At 39.4% G+C, this 20019-nt stretch overlaps 2 protein-coding genes across 4 annotated transcripts in view; one reads left to right on the top strand and one right to left on the bottom strand.

Moving 5' to 3' along the window:
* ctnna1 (catenin (cadherin-associated protein), alpha 1) overlaps positions 1-20019 on the bottom strand; it is a 77820-nt gene that overhangs the window by 36415 nt on the left and 21386 nt on the right. For all 3 annotated transcript variants that reach the window (XM_062425333.1, XM_062425331.1, XM_062425332.1), the window contains exons 8-9: positions 3762-3842; positions 3320-3472 (exon numbers count right to left, since the gene is read on the bottom strand). In XM_062425333.1, coding sequence (XP_062281317.1) covers positions 3320-3472; positions 3762-3842 — 234 coding nt within the window. The remainder of the gene's footprint in view (positions 1-3319; positions 3473-3761; positions 3843-20019) is intronic.
* On the top strand, positions 7656-9948 carry lrrtm2 (leucine rich repeat transmembrane neuronal 2). Its single transcript, XM_062426174.1, has 2 exons — positions 7656-7659; positions 8306-9948. The coding sequence occupies exons 1-2, from the start codon at positions 7656-7658 to the stop codon at positions 9946-9948; spliced, it is 1647 nt and encodes a 548-aa protein (XP_062282158.1).

The following is a 20019-nucleotide window of genomic DNA, read 5'->3' as shown; positions in this document are numbered from 1 at the left end:
TATTTGCCTTAGGGCAGCCTACACTTGCACAACTCATGATGTCATACAAACCGAGCCTGTGATTCAGTGGTGGCACTTTGCTGCTACTACCTCTGAATACAGGACGCAGTGCATTTACATCATATTGACTGCCTCATGTGACGAATAACATTTTGTTACTTATCACTGAATTTGGACACCCGCACTGTTCATTTACATCTACTTCAGACTCTTTTCAAAAGCAAATTATAGTACTGTTCAATATGCACATTGCACAATGCATATGCAAGGAAATGTCAAGGAAATGTCAACCATTTTCAGTCAGATATAAAAGATATGAGCCCTACTGTGACTTACCTATTGCCCCGCCAAACTATGCATTACTATTGGCTGGTTCTACAGCAATGTTATTATACTGACAAATTAAGCAATGTCAGACTGTGCACTTTTGGTAATGATAAAAGCTAATGCTGAACTATGCTAAGCTAAGAGCTGATCTTAAATGATAAAATGTCAACAACTATGGCTGCTCCGAAAAGCTCTTAGCAACAATGGAGGCATTATAACCTGCAACCTCTGCCTATTTCAGTACAAATAATAAAATAGTATTTCCAAGTGATATGTACTGCTGTGTCAGTTACACAACAAATGGTACACATGAAATTTGCATCTGAATCGTAGAACAGGATTTTATTTTTTTTTTTTTAAGTCTGTGCATTTTGTCAATGCGTCGCTACCACTTGGACATAAATGTTTTACTGATAACATCCTCACTACACTCCAATCATGCAGACACATTTTTACTTCAATTTACAGCAGCATGAATGAACGGGCGCCTTTCTGCCTCTCTGCACCATCTTCATGTGCAATTACGTTGCCTCCAGAATTCACTGTTTTCACTCTGAACATGCCTCAAGATTACTGTAGTTGTCCACATTCATTTCATTTCTGATGTGTGCATTGTCATTATTTTGATATGATATTGGAATGTGTTTCAGAGGTTTTTTAATGCAACACTAAAAAATATGTGATACGAGTGCTTGCAGTGCATAGTTTCCACTATAATGTGGGTCCCTGCAGTTGTTATGTCTAATAATCAATAAGTAGACTTTCACTAGTTACAGGTCTGTGGATACAACTGAGCTACCAAGTAGGTTTGTACTTAGCCAAGTTAGTATCAGCCTTATGTGCCGGATTTTTATAATCTCTAAAGCTGTCCACTGGTTTTCATTTAACTCGTGTTTATTCCATGAACGTCTGCTATTAAATGTGGTTCTCTTAATCAGACTGTGACAAAATATTTTTGTCTTATTTTAATTAGGACTGGGAAAGCAAAACAGTCCTATCATCATATTGTGATATCAGAATTCATGTTTGGCAAATTAATTACACAGCACTCATTATCTTCGCTGGAGCTCCTTGAACATGTACGGTAACTAACATTTATTATATATACAATTTATTTGCAATAAGAGATGTTTGTTTTTTCTGATTCATATTTTTTGGCTGATAGACAGAATTGTCAACTCGTTCCAATTGTTTCCATCTTCAGTCTCCACTCTTATCAATTTCTGTGGAGCAGGGGGATTTAATTGATCATCACTCTGGCTGGTGGGTGACGTGGTGGATGATGCACTAAGAGTTGGGCAGTGCTTGGTTTTGGCTTGCCTATTTTAAACATGGCTGCAAGGTCACAAACGTTCTCATGTTACAACTTAACAGGTCACTAAAATATGTTTCTGAAAACCTCTGAGGCAAGAAATGCAGTAACAGAACCTTCATTCATATTTGATCAGGATTGCCTAGTTTTACTCCTTGGTTCCAGCACACAGCTTGGCAACTACTTGACAACTACGTTGGTCCCACCCGCGACACTGGTTGGATCGATCAACTGACAAACCGCTGTTGTGATGCCAGACCGACAGAATCAATCAACTCGACACAGTGGAGTGGGCGGGTTCAAAGGTCTGGAACCACACAGGAACATTTTAACAAGAATTATATACATAAGAGCCAGATCCACTTCACAGACATGGAGATTAGTCTAGTAATCAAATATTTTGGCTAAAAGACTTATATAATAAGTCATAATAATGAAAAGCAGCTATAACTTTTTTAAGGCATTCTCTCCTATGCTTAGATCACACTACACAACAATCTTCTACTTCAGGAAGGAAATCCATCAAATCTAATAGTGTTTCAAACTTTTGTCATTTAATGCCACTGACCCGTAACTAGAGCTGTGCATTGTGTTCTTCCTGTAGCCCAGTGGTATCATAAGTAGAGGTAGTAGTGGAGCATCAGGGGAGTCCACCGATGACATGCTCTAATGCCATTTCTGACACTCAGGTCCTCGGGAGCGACTTAAAGGTCTACTCCCCAACGTGGTCCCCTTTTCCCTCTGATGCTTAAGAGGCTTCCCCAGTGAATGCTTATGTTGCCCTGCTCTCACTACAACGACTGATCCAGCTACACTCATGGTCATCTGCCCGTGGGGAGAAGTCCCTTTCAAATGTCAGCGTGTGATGCTCTGACACAGACGTTCAAGAAATTGAAGAAAAGACCATTAATGAGGACAGCTAATGTTCCTGTTCGCTTGTCTCCCATCTGAGGTCATCACTTTGCCTAGAAGCTTGCATCTGCATCTTTGTTGCCATGTGTATAACACTGAAGAGTGAAAAAAAGAAAAACAAAAACAAAAACCTCAACTTTCAAAACACATGCTGATCTGTTAAGATGAGTCGAGCCAGTGAGAACATTTTAGGATATTTGTCTTTGTAAGTATCACTATTGTAGACACGTGAAGTTGGTCAGAAAAATGTGTATGTCAATCTTTTGCTGCAAGGATGACATTTTCCCCAGAGGTAGCACTTCTTCTTTGTAGTTGTCTCACCCAGTTACACTTAAAAATTGTATTTGTTGCTATAACTACACTTAGCAACGTTCTGTTTCTCTGTTCACAAAAGCTTCAAGCATCAAATTATGATCGGCCTTCAATTGACAAAATGCTGCTATAAAGAGAGTGTGTGTGAGAGAGATTGAGAGACAGGCAGAGAGAGTGAAAGACAAAAACAGCAGCCACAGAAAATCATTTCAATGTTTATGGTTTAAGGAAACCCAGATTTTTCTAAGGCACTGTAATCCTGAAGTTGTATCGCTGGGGAATCTCTGAGAACACAAACCTCGAAGAGAGAACAGAGGAGCTGGATGAAGACTGGTGTTTACTATATGCTAAGCTAAACTGTCTATAACAGATGGGCTGGAGAAGAAAAATGTGAATGTTCTGTATTTGGGGTCGCATCAGGTTTCGACTGTGAAAGCTGTCACAACTCCACGGTACCTCTATCAGCTTGTTGGCGTGCTCACGGAACACCTGCGCGTATTCCTTGACTTCTTTCTCGTTGCCGTTCTTGGCAGCTTCGATCAGGACCAGGAGGGGGACGTTGGTCTCCAGGAAGGAGTCGGAGACATGGTCCATTACAGCCTTACGCAGCTGTGAAGAGAGAAATTTTAAAAAGAAAAGAGAAAAGACAACGTTAGCATAGTAAATCCCCCAGCAGATATGCAGTGACATCTTACAGTTCAGCTTGTTGAGCCCTTTATACACAAGACAGATAACATAAAGACATACAGGATAGGGATTCAACTATAGTATTAGTATATTTACTTTGGTGCACAATATATTATGTGTGCACTTTTTTAAAATTAATGTCTCAGTGAGCAAAACACTCCCAGATGAAAAGACAAGGCAAAAAAAAAAAAAAAGACAGGAAAACACAAACCTGTCTGCGAAGGTCTCTGGTCTTCTTTGTCATCCTGTCGATGGCTGTGTTCAGAGCATCACTCCTGTCTTTCCTTCCAGCCTGAAACATAGACATGAAAGAGGAATTAGTCATTGCACACAAAAAATGTTGCTGTGTCATACTGAATTTATTTAACTTGGGTCTCAACTTGAATTAAAGGCAACAATGAACAATTCTACAGTCACTCTGTATCTTCAGGATGTGCACATAATGGCAATATTAATAATTTCAAGACATGTATCTCTCTCACAGGTTTAATCTTTAGTTTACTTGCATATGTTCTCTCTCTTTTCTTCTCTAACTTTTTTTAGACTAATACTAGTAATAGCATTTAGATAACCTTTAAATGTTGTTAATGCTATTATCCAAGTCTCTTTACCTCACTGCCTAAAATGGCTGAATTTGTAGCAGTTTCTACAAAAACAACTGACATTTTAGTGTTACCTTACAAGAAATTGCAGTAAAATTCTAATATTGTAAGTAGGCTGTAAAAAAAAAGAAAGAAAAAAAGAAGAAGATTGCTGACAATCATGTCAGGATTTTCAAAAGGCTGTGCTTTTCCCATCAACTCCACAAACAGAGTGGTATTTTCATCCTTCTTGAGGTTGTAAAGCAACAGTTTGGACAGAAATACAAAACTATGTTGAATAAGTATGCATTCAAATGTAACCACATCAGTATGGACATGGTCGAGGGTTAGTTCATAAATACAAAGCAGCTGTGAAATATTCAGCACCAATAATGTAAAGTATCACTGTAAATAATGTGCTCATGTCTTCCCCAGATTTCTAATATTAATATCAAAGAGAAATTTTGGTAGATTAAAAGACTGCAATTCACTATACATGGCTAACAGTGTAAATTATGCACAGTCAGAAACATTTCAACACTATTGGCAGCAGTCACACAGCTAAGCGCTAAGCAGTAGTCAAAGCCCTAACCACAGCTCTCCACTGAGAGCACAGAGATGTTCAGTGACATTCTGCAAACTGCTCAGGCTTAAGTTGAAAATCTAAAACTTTCAGGAAGGATGGGGGGAGGGAGGAGAGAGAGGGGGGAGACAGAGAGAGAGGGGTGGGGGGAGAAGAAGAGAGAGAGAATAATAAAATTACAGAAAGATTAGATGAACAGGAAAGGGCAACAGAGAAAAGGCAAAGAACCAATTCCACTCTGGGCTTTTCAACCCCCTTATAATGTTCAAATAAGCTGCGACATAACACCATGGGTGGTGGTAGCATTGACCTGCCCCATCCCCCCTGCCCTTTGGGAGGGTGTGTTCAAGTTGGGGGGGGGGGGGGGGGGGGGGGGTGTACATAGTTAGGGGCCAGGGAGCTCCAACGGCACTAATCCCCTGTGATTTTTTTTTGCCGGTTGGATGCAGTGCAGTGGTAGGGCTTTAGTCTGCTCTGCCCCTACTCTCTCAATCCTATTTCATTCATGCCTAGCCTATATTTCATTTCCACGCCAGAGGCTTCTAAAGCACTTCTTCAGGTGCTTATTATGGAGGCAGTTTCTCTGCGGCATTTTTTATGATACTCAAGTGAGTCTCTATCCATCTCCTTTGGGACAGATTTAGGAACATCCCTTTTCTACAAACCACTAGTCCAATGGATTATGGAAAAATTCTATGCAAATATAGCACAGAAAGTAGACTTATGGTACAGAAAGTATACCCTGGTGTTAAATGATCACAGAGTTTTACAATACTGCTTTTTCATAGCTCAGCAAGGTCACTTAATTTGACATGCATTCATAATTTCACACATTTACTCACTTCTCTAAAACTGCTTTTTAAACATCTTTACTTCCATATTAAAAGCTGGCGCATGTCAAATCCAGGGAATATCAATCATGCCCCTCTGAGACTTAAGCGTTTTTTTCCCATGTTTTCCACTCTCACATTGTGCACATTTTCCCAGTGGGACATGTAGTCTACTACAATAAATGTGTGGCATGCGCATGTTGGTAAAGTGACCCGGAAAGTCACAGCCAAATGCATGTTTTGTTCTAAGACCTGAAAATGATGTAATAAAAATTAGGGGGCATAATTTTAGTAATATCCATGAAGTTCTCAGCACAGTTCACTGACTTTGTGATCCAATTTAGCTTTAGCAGTATCTGCTATCACCTTCTGCAAAGGACAACAAGAAAGTCAAGTCTTTCTTTTAAGTAGAATTTTTTTTTAACAAGATCCATATAAAATAACAGAAGGTTAATCAATTGAATATATAATTTATAGCAAGGTAAGGTGTAGCAGTATCCAGAAACCTGAGGTCATGTTTAAGTGAAAGATGCATGAGTTAAATAAAAGAATAAAAGAGGGTAGGAGTGCTAAAAACTATCTAGTTCTGGGCTGCTTAAAATCTAGTTCATTGCAGCTACCCTCACACCCTTCTCAACCCACATTAAATAATTAAGGAAAAGTCTGAATTTTCATGCACTGAATTACAGACATCAGTTCTCTGTTTAGAACTCTAAATGCTGCTGAAATATAGCCGTCTGTAGAAGCCACAAATCAAGGTCGGTTGCTCAATGTTAAAAAAAACCTTTAAAAAAACATTAACGGGATACTTTAGTTACTTTGATCTTTCCTAGTGGTTCACACCCTCGAGCAAGTATTTGGCCTTGTCTGTTACATGTTCAAAGCTAGCCTAATTTTTTTTCTTCTGAGCAGCTGGTCATACATCAAATGCCAGTGCTCAAAAATTAAAGCACTGCACTCAGGATATGTAAATTATGAATAAAAGCCAGACACCCTATGTTACCACTACTATAGCATAGTCCCTCCTCTACAGATATATATGGCAATGCAGAACATCTTTTCTAAACCTTCCTCGTGTTTGTTGTCGAGAGCAACATGTTACAAAGTATATTTTGCTTTGTTGTGTTTTGTTTATGTCTGTAGTAAACCTTCATATATAGTGCATGCACAACAACAGCCAGGCGAGACTGAGATTTACAGCTGTGGTTAATTTCAACAGAAAGCTGCCGCAACACGTTCAAGATATCAATATTCTGATGGTGACGAGCCAGTGGGAGGGAACGGGGGGGGGGGGTAGCAGGAAGGAGGTGGAGGAAGACTGAGGTGCACAAGCAGTGTGTATGAGGCGGAGAGCAAGTGACTGAGCGAGAGAGCGAGAGGGTGTTTGTGTGTGTGGGAGAGAAAAAGAGAGAGAGAAACAGTAGTGATGATCGACGCCAGGCTGCCACCACTCTGTAGCAGTGAGTGGCTGCAACAAAAAGCACAGAATAACATCCCTGACTCCCTGCTCTGCTTTTTTTCCCTCTTTCCCTGCGTCTCAGCTAGCAGACGAAGGGCTCCGCTCACAACTCTGCAGAGGCTATGCCGAGACTGAGCCGGCGTCGGAAGCAGGATCTCTGGCTGCCATCAACAAGTTAGGGTTGGAAGACCACCGCCATGAAAGAGGAGCACTTGATCTTCAATTAACCATCTGAGCTGACATCATTGCGGTGCAAGGGAAACAAAAGGTTAAAAAAAGAAAAAGAAAAAAAAGGAGAGGAAGGGGGGGTCTGTTCACTGGAGTCGCTCTGGATGCAAGTGATCAACTTAAAAAAATATATATAAATATATTCCAAGGATTCGTGGGATGAAGGAAAAGATTCAACCCTTTCTTTGAGCTTGGATTTTATAAGACTCAAAGCAAAATAACAGGAATAATCATCATCTTGGGACATGGAATTTCATATTTTGTTTCATTTGGGTGGGCTCAGAATTGCTTTATTTCCAAAGAGGCTGATTCCTTTTGTGCTCACTCAAAAGGGTTTTTTCCCTTTGGATTTTTCTTCCATCTGGTTGCTCCAAGAGTCTGCGGAAAAGGACAGTTGAATGCAGCCTCCGATGTGCACAAAAGAATGGGTAAGTTAGCCCCTTTATATGGCAGGTCTGGACATGAATAGGGAATACGAGTCAGAGCGAGGGAGGATGAGGACTAAAAGCTCTTCAGCCTAGTCTATTTACTGCAACTGTCCTTCATTTTTTTTCTCCTTCAATGACACAGGAGTTAGTCATAGATAGATTTTAGTTATTTTAATTAGCATTTGTATCTTAAAACAGACCTCTACAGTAAGGAAAAAAGACTAAAAAAACCAACTCAATCAATTAAAAAAAACTAAAAATTCCGGAACGTATTTGAGCTGCTCAAAAATGTATAGAAAATTGCAAATTGACAAATACATGAATGTCAGTTACCAGCAGAAAAATAGTATGAAGAAATCAGGCTAAATATAAAAGGAAATGGAGTGGAAACAAGACCAAGCTCATGGATGTAGAGGATCATCTTTGATGCCTGTGTAAATGAGTGTCCATTAAATCTGAGCTCAAAGAAATCATGTTTACATCCACGTGAAAGTTGTCATGTGAAATACCTTAACCGGTGTATGTATGGCAGAGAATGAGCACACACACAAAAACCACAATCACCTATATGAATTAGTAATAAGTGCTCTGCAGAGATTAGCTTTCCCACCCCACAGTTCATTTTCTTATCTTTGAACCCACCCAGGTTTCCATTCAAGGTGGCCAATGGTGGGACCTGCACCAGCGGCTCTGTGTCTGTGTGTGATCAGCATGCTCCTAGTGTGCCTGCTGCCTCCTGCATCATGCACAACTTGCCCTCAAAAATGCCGCTGTGAGGACCTGCAGTTCTACTGCGACACCCAGGGGCTACAGGCACCCCCAGATGGCGTGGACAAGGGGGCCCTGGGGCTGTCACTACGCCACAACAGCATCACTGAGCTCAGCCCGGATCAATTCTATGGTTTCAGCCAGCTCACCTGGCTTCATCTAGACCACAACCAGATTACCACGGTACAAGAGGATGCCTTTCAAGGGCTCTACAAGCTAAAGGACCTCAATCTGAGCTCCAATCGTATCACCAAGTTGCCCAACACAACCTTCATCCACCTCATCAATCTCCAGATTCTGGACCTGTCCTTCAATCAGATGACTGCATTGGAACCAGAACTGTTTCATGGACTAAGGAAGCTCCAAATACTTCACCTCCGCTCCAATTTACTTCGCACCACACCTGTTCGGGCGTTCTGGGACTGTCGCAGCCTGGAATATCTGGGCTTGAGCAGCAACCGTCTACGGAGTCTGGCCCGAAATGGATTTGCTGGGCTCATTAAGCTCAAAGAGCTCCACTTGGAGCACAATCAGCTGACAAAGATCAACTTGGCCCATTTCCCTCGCCTAGTTGCCCTCCAGTTTCTATATCTGCAATGGAATAAGATCAACAACCTAACATGTGGCATGGAGTGGACCTGGACCACTTTAGAGAAGCTGGACCTCACAGGAAATGAGATCCGTGTCCTGACACCTGATGTGTTTCAAACGCTGCCAAATTTAAAGATTTTGCTGCTGGATAACAACAAACTAAGCAGTCTGGATCCCAAAGTCATGGATATGTGGCAGTCTCTGGGTACCATTGGGCTGTCTAGCAACCTTTGGGAATGTACCAAAAGGATTTGCTCTCTGGCCACTTGGCTAAGCACCTTTAAGGGTAGGTGGGAACACTCCATTCTCTGCCATAGTCCTGAGTATGCCCAAGGTGAGGAGATACTTGATGCCGTTTATGGATTCCAGCTTTGCCAGAATTTTTCAGCGCCAGTTATTCAGACCATTAGTACGACAACAGACGCTACTACAGCTGCAGAGATCACAAGCTCCTTGTTTGGAATTATGCAGCCGACCACGACGCAGGACTATGCAGAGGATTTTGGGAGCTTTACCACAGTCACAACCACAACAACCACAACACAAAGTCCACGCAATGCTCAAGCAACGACCACCACGACGGAAGAGGCAGCTGTAACGGATGACTTCTCGGCAATGGACAACACTGTTATGACTCATAGGGTTATCATTGGAACTATGGCCCTTCTATTTTCATTCTTTTTCATCATTTTCGTTGTGTATATCTCACGGAAGTGCTGCCCTCCCACCTTGCGCCGGATACGCCACTGTTCGGCTATCCAGAACCGCAGACAGATGAGGACCCAGCAGCGGCAGCCTATGGCAGATCTAGCTACACAGGTACCTTATAATGAGTATGAGCCCAGCCATGAAGAGGGGGCACTCGTGATCATCAACGGCTATGGGCAGTGCAAGTGTCAGCAACTGCCTTACAAAGAGTGTGAAGTATGAACTCTTATTTATTCGTAGAGCATATGGTTTACCATTTGACCATTTCAGATGATACAGGGTTTGCTTTTTTGATTTTTTTTCCAGTTTATGTAAAAAGCATAATTTCTACAAGTGAGATTTGAGAATATGTGAGAAGTGCTGAATGCTACAATGACAGAGGTTGGACATGACAGTTTAGGGATGATGTAGAGATAGTCACAAATTTATTTTTCTATGAATGCAAGGTTGTTCATATCAGGCAGGGGCAATCATTTTAAACAAGAAAATTGTAAACTGTGAGATTTGTCTCCACATTGTCTCTATATTCTGCAGCACAGAGAAAATACTTAGCCAAACGGTCCTCTGCTAACAGAATACATTAAGTGGAGAAATGTGATTTACGTCGTTTTTTGGTTGTTGTTTTTTTTAAATATTTGAAATCATCCTTTTAACTGCACCACAGGCACTGTAAGCCAACCACACTCAATCACTGCAGTAAGCAAATTGGATCAATTTATCAGAATGGTTTTTGTTTTTGTAGTTTCATTGTTTTGGGACAACTATGATACATTATAGGCCACTTTCAAATTCTGATTTATTACAGAAAAATACATGTCTTTATTGCAAAACATACAAAACATAACTCCTCTCTAGAGGAAATGAGAGCCTATTTAGTATACACCAATTATAGTGCTTACCAAATCAGACATGAGTCAGTTAGGGAAGTCTGTAAGCTTCCATCATATGAAAAGGCTGTTTGCTGTTTAAAGAATTTATTTGGGCAGCCCATCCCAAAAAAACATTTACCCTTAGCCAAAAAGGGATTGTTTTTTGTTCTTTCCAAAAAAAATTATTCTATGTGGAAGTGCAACTAGAAGTGATTACTATTTGAAAAGACTGCTGAATGGTGAATTTATGTTCAATTATATAAATTGGAAAATGACCTCTTTAATCAGATGTGAGCTACTAAATGCAATGCAGTTTTGCAGCTGACTCTCAAGTTGTTCAGTGCTCCCATACACCAGGGCCTATCACCACTAATAAATTCTCAACCTGTGGGAAACACTAAACGTTGTTCCTCTATGGTTAATTTCCAATATTCTCCACTGCTTAGAAAATATATGGATTATTTCCTCACCTTGGACATCAAGAACAGAATTTATATACCTTTAAATGAATGAAAACATGTATATGGTTTCTCTGGCTTTTAAACACCATACACACTGTGACCATATTTCCAACAGCTTAACATAGTAAATACAGTTTGCTGATTTGCCATTATATACCAGGATCAATATACAGACGAGCTAGTGTGAGGTGTGAAGGTAGCAAGTGAAAGGGTAATGAACAGCGCAAATGCCAGATAGGAGACAATTTCATTCTGAAAATAAAACCTTTCCCGGTAGCCGAGGCTCTTTACTGCTTACACACTAATCAGAACTGACAGGCTCAAGATTGAACCAATTAAGGCAAGGCAAAAAGAATCTAATATTCTGTCACCCACACCAGTGATCCAGCAACATTTAGCTTGTTCAGCCACTCAAAAATAGTCCTCATACAATCACCCTCCACACCAACATCACTGGATCTCTTAAGACATGTTTTCTCTTGAAGATACTGGCTCTCATTTACAGTCTTAAAAAAGGGGTTGCGATAAATAATACTATGACACAGTAAGCAGTCACAAGTGTCAAGTTAAACTGCGGTCAATACCCTGAAAGCAAATGGAGATCCAGTGATAAGCAAACAGCAAGCCTGGGTCAGGACACATTTGTATGCAGCAGGGAGAGGATGTGCATTAGCATCAGACTAAAGCTGCTGCCGCAGCTCCGCACTTCTTTGTGTTCAGTTTGGTGGTGGGGGCAGGGTGAAAGAGAGAGGGATTGAGAGGTATTGATGGGATGGTGGAGAGGGGCAACTATGGGGTAATGTCTTAGATTATCAAAACCAGTGAGCATCTTTCTGGCCATGTGAAGGTAGCAGAGAATTGAATGATGAATACTGACAGCAGCTTTTGCTTGAAATGCACATTGACAACACAGCAGAAACTATTTCACTACTAGTCAACTGAGAAACTGTCTGATGTTTGGATTGTAAAAAAAAACTTTTAAAACTGTAAATCAGGTCATTGTATTTTCCCAGCAGTTTCATTTGTGTTTGACAAAGTCCACCATTTAGACGGCAAGATGCTCCTGATAGCACAGCACCTTGAAGTGAGTTATCTGGTTTGGAGCAATTAGGATACAGCGCATTAGCAAGTGTCTCCTCGAGGTAGCCAGGAGGTACCATTTGTGGCTTTGTCTCTTTGTTCAACATGTCAAAAATTTGGCTTTAAACTTCCAAATGAATGCTTTTGTCAATTTGCTTCCACACATGCTCATAGGATGCCTACATCAACTTCTGAAAGAGTGTTTGTGTAAACCAAAAATTGTTACACTTCACCTTTGAATTAAATGAGAAAAAAACAACACTGCATACACTGATCATACTAAAGCCAAGCAAGTTCACTTTGTTTCTAATTTTGTTTTATTCCAGCTTCGCACTGCTTTTACTATTGCCCTTCTGATCTGTCTTGCATGTTCAAAAGTCTAAATTGAGTTGAATATTTCTTAATGTCATTCAGCAAACATTATGGAGAGACCTCATTTTTGATAACAGCAAAAATGGGGGAGTATGAGGCATTCCTACAAAGTTCTGTCAATCATTTGACATTTCACTGTTTAAGACTACAGTTGTACTAAGTGACTAAAAATTCACAAAAATTTGTAGAAATATGCATCCCTTTGCACTTTGGCTCTTTGTAAACTGTTTTGTTTCCTCTTGTCATCCTCTAGCCCTCGTCCCCATCCTGCCTAAAATAAATTAAAAAAAAGAAAAACAAGTGAACCAATCCCCTCTCTTACCCAACCTCTTTGTGCAAAATGAATGCTTTTCTCTTACCATTTTCCTTTTGTATTGTAATATGTACAATTTCATATCTGTATAGTGGATAAGATGTGCCAAACTGAAAAAAAAAAAAAACATTTTCCCCTCAAAACATATATTTTTTAAATAAAATGGTTATAATTTACAGTGTTTGCTAACTGATGGATGCTCACAACTTGGTTTTGTGTTTCATTACATTTTGGTTCGATGTATAAGTCATTAGCACTTTAAAAACATCCTTAAGCAAAACAAATCAAACCCAATCCTTAATGAAATTGAAAGGCAACAGTATATTGTGAATACCTCTGACAGCGTGTGTCATTTATAACTATAATTTTTAATAAGTTTGTTAGACACTGTTTAACACACAAAAGGTTAAGGGATTAATTATATTCTATTTCCCTTCCACCTATGCATGTCAACATTATAATTAGGATATCATCCAGTTTAAAAGGCTTTGAGAAAAAAATATATATAATTACATTACAGGACTCATGTTTTGACTTAAAAATGGGAACATGTCAACATGGACCCAGTTAAATAAAGTGTTACCCTTATGCCACCAAGTGAGGGTCCACAATGTTATGTACTCTGCAGTCGGTGACAGGAAGAGGTCCTACAAGCTTCAACAGAAGGCTGCAACTATGGATTATTTTAACGATCACTTAATTAATCATTTATTAATAACCAAAACTCAAAAGGTATCACTTTAATAATTATGTAAAACAGAGAAAAGGGTAAAGCAAATGTTTCTGGCTTCACAGAATGACAATATTGGAAAATAAATTAACTTAGCATTTCAGCACAACCTTCCTGGCAAGGTTTGTCACACAAAGATTTAAAAACAAAAAACAAAAAAAAACAATATGGCACAGACACATACATTTTTACAAGTTAAGATTTTGGGATGTTTGCTGACCTGTTTACATTAATCTTCTATTGGAGTACATTTTTATTTTGGGGAATTGTAATGTGGCAATGCTTTGTTTTATTATAAATTTATAAATTTATAAGATTTGCTATTAATGCTGAATTGAACAGGTGACAATTTTGTAGATTAACTAACCAAAAACTGACAAAAATTAAACTAGATGAGTATGGCAAGGCAAATGTTAGAGGGGTAACAGCTACAGATTAGCATTACATATATGGGCTTTTATTAAAATGCTGGCTTTAAACCCAGAGGTTTAGCAGTGTGAACATGGCAGAAACAACCTGCACAGACGCAGCTTTATGTTTGATGTTCAGCAGATTGTAAGCCATGTCTACAATTTCTACCATGTAGCAGTTAGAGACACTGAAGTGGGTAATATTTCCTGTGTGATATCCACCAGAAAAGTCACAGTCACAAAATATTGGTGGATATATTAGTAACCACAGCATAAAATAGATTTAACCCATGTCCAATGTGATTGTCTGTTACAGTGTTGAGATCAAAGTCATCTCTCCATATGTCAATGAAGCAGACCAAGTAAAAAATGAATTACCCCCTTTGTGTGAAAAAAAACAATTTCCACAATATTATATTTACATAGTAAGTACATTGCAGGAAGGGAGACACCATAATACACCTATGTATTACGTATTATCCAGTGAGTCAAACTCTTTAAGCTGATTTTTTTGTCAGGATATATATTTTTAGAATAACCCACTCACGTATATAACATCCAGTGGAGACCAGCAGCAGCCTGTGTATCTTCCATATGCTTATTGGACAATCTTTCTCCAACTATTAGAGGTATCAGAGTCTCTATTCCACATGCAGCAGTTACAAGTTGCATGTAGAGTGTAGTCAACTTGTTGAAATAGGACTTTGGGTGATAAAGTGGGATACTGCAGTGCTGGTCCCCACTACCACAGCACCACCACCCTTACCCTATGGGAGAGTGATGTAGTGATGCTACAATAAAGTAGAGAAATCTCTAAAGTAAGTATATATTTAATGATTCAGGCTATTTTTTTTAAGTAGAGTCATTCTACAGTTGACTGTATCTTAACTGGACTGGCTTTACTAATTTTCAATGAATCAATCAATTTTAGTTATGTACAGTGTAGAGCTGTATTGTGTAGGAATAAATGCCCAAATCTAAACTTGGTACTGGCAGATATTTAATATTTTATTATTCTGATCAGATTGTGGACACAAAAAAAATAACTCCTCTATCAGGACACTTCTATTTCAAGCCTTTTCTAGCTTATCAAACAGTCCAAATAACAAGTCAATCTGCACCAAAGAAAGAGAATAACTGTTTTCATTAAAGGCTTCAGACAGAAAGTTTCAGGTATACCAGTTTACTTAAATGTATCATTCATGTGAAGTCAGATTACTTCAAGCAGTTTGGAGTGTTGAAAAATGCAAACTTTATGGAGGAAAACAGGCTGATCCAATACATCTAGAAAATGCCTACTAGGAGGGACATATTGGTCCGGAAATACCTCCCTAATGTATTTACTGCTTAAGACATTCAAAGCCATTCCTCAACCACATCACCACACTGCAACTTCACTTTTCACATAAAAGAAGAGCATCTTCAATACATTGTTTGGATTCTTAAAAACATCTTTCCTCATATCAACAACATTAGAACAGTCTGCTGTAGATTCAAACAAATCTTTAACTCCTCAATACATAATTTAAATCCAACAGACATGATTAAAGCTGCCTACAGAGCAAATACAGCTGTGACTATTTTAACAAGCAATTCAAAAGATGTTGATGCAATAATGTTAAGCCCCAGACGAACAAAAGTGACTTTGAAAATCCACAGTCTTTTCAGCAACAGCATAACATAACTTTGAAGATTAATGCTACAAATTGCCAGAATGGTTCACTCACTCACACTCAGACCCCATTTATTTAGCTTTGTTTTAGTTTTCCTCTCTGTGAAGCCCAGCTGTAAAGCGGCCAACTGGGAACAATCACTGGACTCCAGATGGGCAGTCTGTCACTGGTACTGCCAACCCAGGACCAAAACTGTGAATTCCAATTTAAAAGTAACAGGACTGGGTCAAAACCTAGTCCATGGCTGGACCGTGTATGGTCAAGCCATTGTTAAGCAGTGATTGTGTCAATAAAAAGTATTGTTATAAATACAGTTGCAAGGACAATACTTTCCACTCATATTATGGGATGTTTAATTTGAAAAAACTTACGTTTAATTTTAATTACGACTAACTACCCCTGCTTTTATGTTTATATCTGCATTTGTCAGTAAACATATATCTCATCCATATGTTTATGTAGGATTAGCATGCTACCAACTGTGTGACTTAATATCTGCGCTGTGACTTTCAGAGCTCACAAACACAGTAAACACACCTGTCACCTGCCAAGCATGATGCTGTTAAACCGGAAACACCACAGCTACATCTTATTGTTGTACAGTCTATGGGCTACACACAGGGACTGTTGGATCCTCCATTTGAGACACTTTGGCTGGTAAATGTATGTTTTTAAGACAGCACTGCTAGAGTGAACTGCCCTTGGGGCTCGACTGTAAAGGCCCCGTGAGGACATAATTAAAAGTGTTTGGACCGATTAATTTTGAGCAACCGATGGGAAACCTCCAACACTGGGCTGGACAACTAATAGTGTAACTTCATCACTCAGTGAGTCAGTCAATCCGTGGCAGACACTTTGGGTTATAGGGCTGGTCCGAGGCCAGTCCAGCAAATAAACAGATGACTAACTATATACATATTAATGTTTCACGGTCCTGTTCTGAACAGTTCCCACAACTGCATGATTTCATCCAGCGGTTAGCATGCCTGACAGCTACAAACTGTTTCTTCGAATACAGACTGGGACCTATCTGTGTCGAGTCTGCATGTTCTCCCCATGTCTACTTAGTTTTCATGCTGGCGCTTCAGATACGCAGGTGAGGTGAATTTGAGACACCCTACAGGCAGTAAGTGTGAACTTTGGGTTTGAACGCGTTTTGTTTATGTTGTTGGTTGTTGTTATAGAGCAGCAACCTAGCCCAATGTGTGCTTGGACAGGCTCCAGTCCCCTAGGCACTCAACAAGACATATGGTGTAGATAACAAGTGGATGTCTTTAAATGTCATATCACATAAACATCAATTATACTACATAATTACATATATTATATATTGTGTACTTAACTTGCAATCAAGGCTTAAGAGATGTGAAATTTCTAGCATATTTATGTGTTAAAGCTAGGGTGCAGGACTAAATGATGGTCTGTTACGTTCAAGCCCTTGCCAAACGAGTTCACACAATGCTGATTAAGCCTATCACCGCCAGGTAAACCTCTCTGTATTTCAAAGTATATAAGAGATTTTAAATCTGGTGTCGGTGGCGATTGTCCTGCACTGGCACACCGATAGTGATGCTTTTTACATCTACCACTACTGGTGCTGTCAGTCCAGCTGCATGAAAACTGGTTTGCAACTGTCAACTGTGTCTGCAAAATGTATTGACCACATTTTAAAAATGATGTGCACAACCAAACAAAAACAATGGATCCGCGCATTAAATCTGAACTGTGCAGTATAGTGATACACAGATGAGATACATAATTGAACTCTATTGTAATAAAAAAATAGAAGATTAATAGAAATCCATCAAAAGGGTTTTTTTTAACTTATATGTTTGTTTGTTTTTAGAAATCTCCAATTAAGAATAAGAATGCATGAGGAAACAGATTTGTGTGCATAAAAGGGATATTTGGGGGAATTAAGTAATCCCAAGGGTGAAACAGAGTTTTTTAGGATGGAAGGAAAACCGCAGTTATATTACGGCAGTTGCTTTATTTGGTGAAAACACAGTGTGCCTCAGACTGTACAACAAAAGAGGACGAATCAATCACCAATTAAATATTCATCTGAAGGAATACATATCTATTAACATGTAAAAGACAAAAGCTGTCATACATGCCAATGAAATCACCTAATAGCAAAAAGCACAGACAAGCTCAAAAGAACAGTAAGCATGTCTTTCATGAGTTAACTTCATTCTGGGTGAAAAAGGGGCAAGGTGGCGTTCAGTCATATTGTCACAAAGTGTCAATTTTTGAGGCCATGGCATCCGTTGTCCTGTTCGATTGTTGAAAAAAAAGGGGGGGTGCATCTCTTCTATCTGCCAGCAGAGCCAATCAAAAGCCCAGAATCCACACCCAAAGATCAAGGGCCAGGTCTGGGAGCCATTGCTTGATGGGCGGTTACTGACAGACCAGTGTTTTATGGAGGCTGTAAATATACGAAAAGCCTTGGGGACACTAAATCTTATCCCTGTTACATTGTGTGGAGTGTAATTTCTTTTTATTATGAATTTAGATGAGATTACAACTAGATACACTGAACTATTTTCACACTGGTCTCACATTAGATCCAGCATCTTTGAAACTGCTTCCAGTTTTTTCAAAACCATGGGCACAAAGCCCCACTTTGGACAATTCCACTATGTTTCCTGTTACTTCCCTACCCTAGACCTACACCTACACACCCTGCTAATATTTTATACATCTATCCCAGCATAAATAAGAGGTCATATAAATTACCAACTGTTATCACCATTAGAGCCTCACCGGTGCTTTTCAGCAAAGACCTGAGTAATGTTGATATAGAACATTACAATTATTGGTGATGGATTCTTTAAATTACATTTTTAATAAAGTCCACATTTACCTACAAAAAAGGTGCCGAATTAAACAGTGGCTCCAAGCTTTACTTTATTTTTCAAATATCATCTATGTTGCTTGTCTTACACCTACAAACAAGGACTATTTTAAATCGTACATTTTTAAAAAGGGATTTCAGCCTGAGCGTCGTTAAGTTCAGAAGCTCAGTGGCTCCTTCAGCAGATGCACCCACAACATTTCTTGTTTTTCCATAATTTTGAAAACTAATTTGTATACTTGGCAATTCTTTTAAATCATTCAAAATTGGCTGAGTGGTTAATAACACATGTTTCTGTGGCGTGAAAAACTAGGAACACTTTCCACAGACTTCAAAATGAGAGGCAACTATGCAGGCACAGTAGAACAAGGATAAAGCAAAACTCTGCCAGTGACTGTAGATGCCCCAGGGCAAAATGACAGCAGGAGTGGGAGAGAGTGAGACGTTAGGAAGAATGGGACAATAGGAACAATAAAGACAGCAAAAGGTGGAGAAAGCAGGATTCAGCAAAGAGAAAGCAAAATGTAAGAGAAATACTAAAGAGTGCAAACTAAGACACACAGAACAAAGCAACTAAGGAGAAGAGGCAGGGGTCCAACTCCAGTGCCCAAACATGTCCTTTTCATCCAGGTCCCAATGATAATGTATCACTTCAAGTTGAAGGAATCTAAATGTCAGTAGCTTAATATGTCAAAGCAACCTAGCATCACTCTCCCTCTGTGTAACAAATCCCTGCCAGATGCTGGGAACTAGAGATGCATTATTAATAAAAAGTGGCAGAAACAGTTACACTCAACACGTGCAATGCCAAACTGTCATGACAATATGGAATAATTGAGGTCACACTATGTGGCAGGGCTGGGGCCACATAACCCTCACCCGCCTTTCCTCTTCAATGGCTGAGGAGCCAAGCTTGAGTCTTGTTAAATGATCATCATTACACTGTACTCAATCTCCTCTGTATGAATAGAGAAAAAAGACTTGGGTCTATCCCAGTAATCCAACAACTTACTGTATTCTGTAGATTTAAATATGGGCCATGTTTCTGTTCCCCCAATCTTTCCCTTATTACAGTTTATAAAATTTAATTTGTATCACACTTTTCATTCATAGAAAACCTCAAAGTGCAGCTTCAAGGATGGCACGGTAACGTTTTTGCTGAAGAATCCGAAAGAAAGGAAGGAAAATGGAGAAACACAACTTGTAGCTAGGGGGAATGAAGAAGCAGAAGTGATGGGAAAGAGAAAGAGTGGGTTAGGAGTTCATCCAACAGCCTCAGCTGTGAGTGTAAACCCATATGCTGTAATAGTAAAATACTGTTTGATGTCTTGCTCTGCCCCATCTACAATCAGAATAATATGCTGTCAAAATCATGCCCATCTAGCTAAACGCAGTATATTCCCCGGCAAAATCAGTGGTAAGTATGTGCCTGTAGTGTGTAATCTTTCTATATAAAAGCTCGTGGAGCTTTTTTTATTTTCCAGCAAGAATAATACATTTCATGCATTGCCTTTAAATAACAGCACAC

Source organism: Scomber scombrus, chromosome 9 (genome assembly GCF_963691925.1).
Source record: "Scomber scombrus chromosome 9, fScoSco1.1, whole genome shotgun sequence".
NCBI lineage: Eukaryota > Metazoa > Chordata > Actinopteri > Scombriformes > Scombridae > Scomber > Scomber scombrus.
The sequence above is the reverse complement of the archived record's forward strand: the minus strand, read 5'-3'. Positions and strand labels throughout refer to the sequence as shown.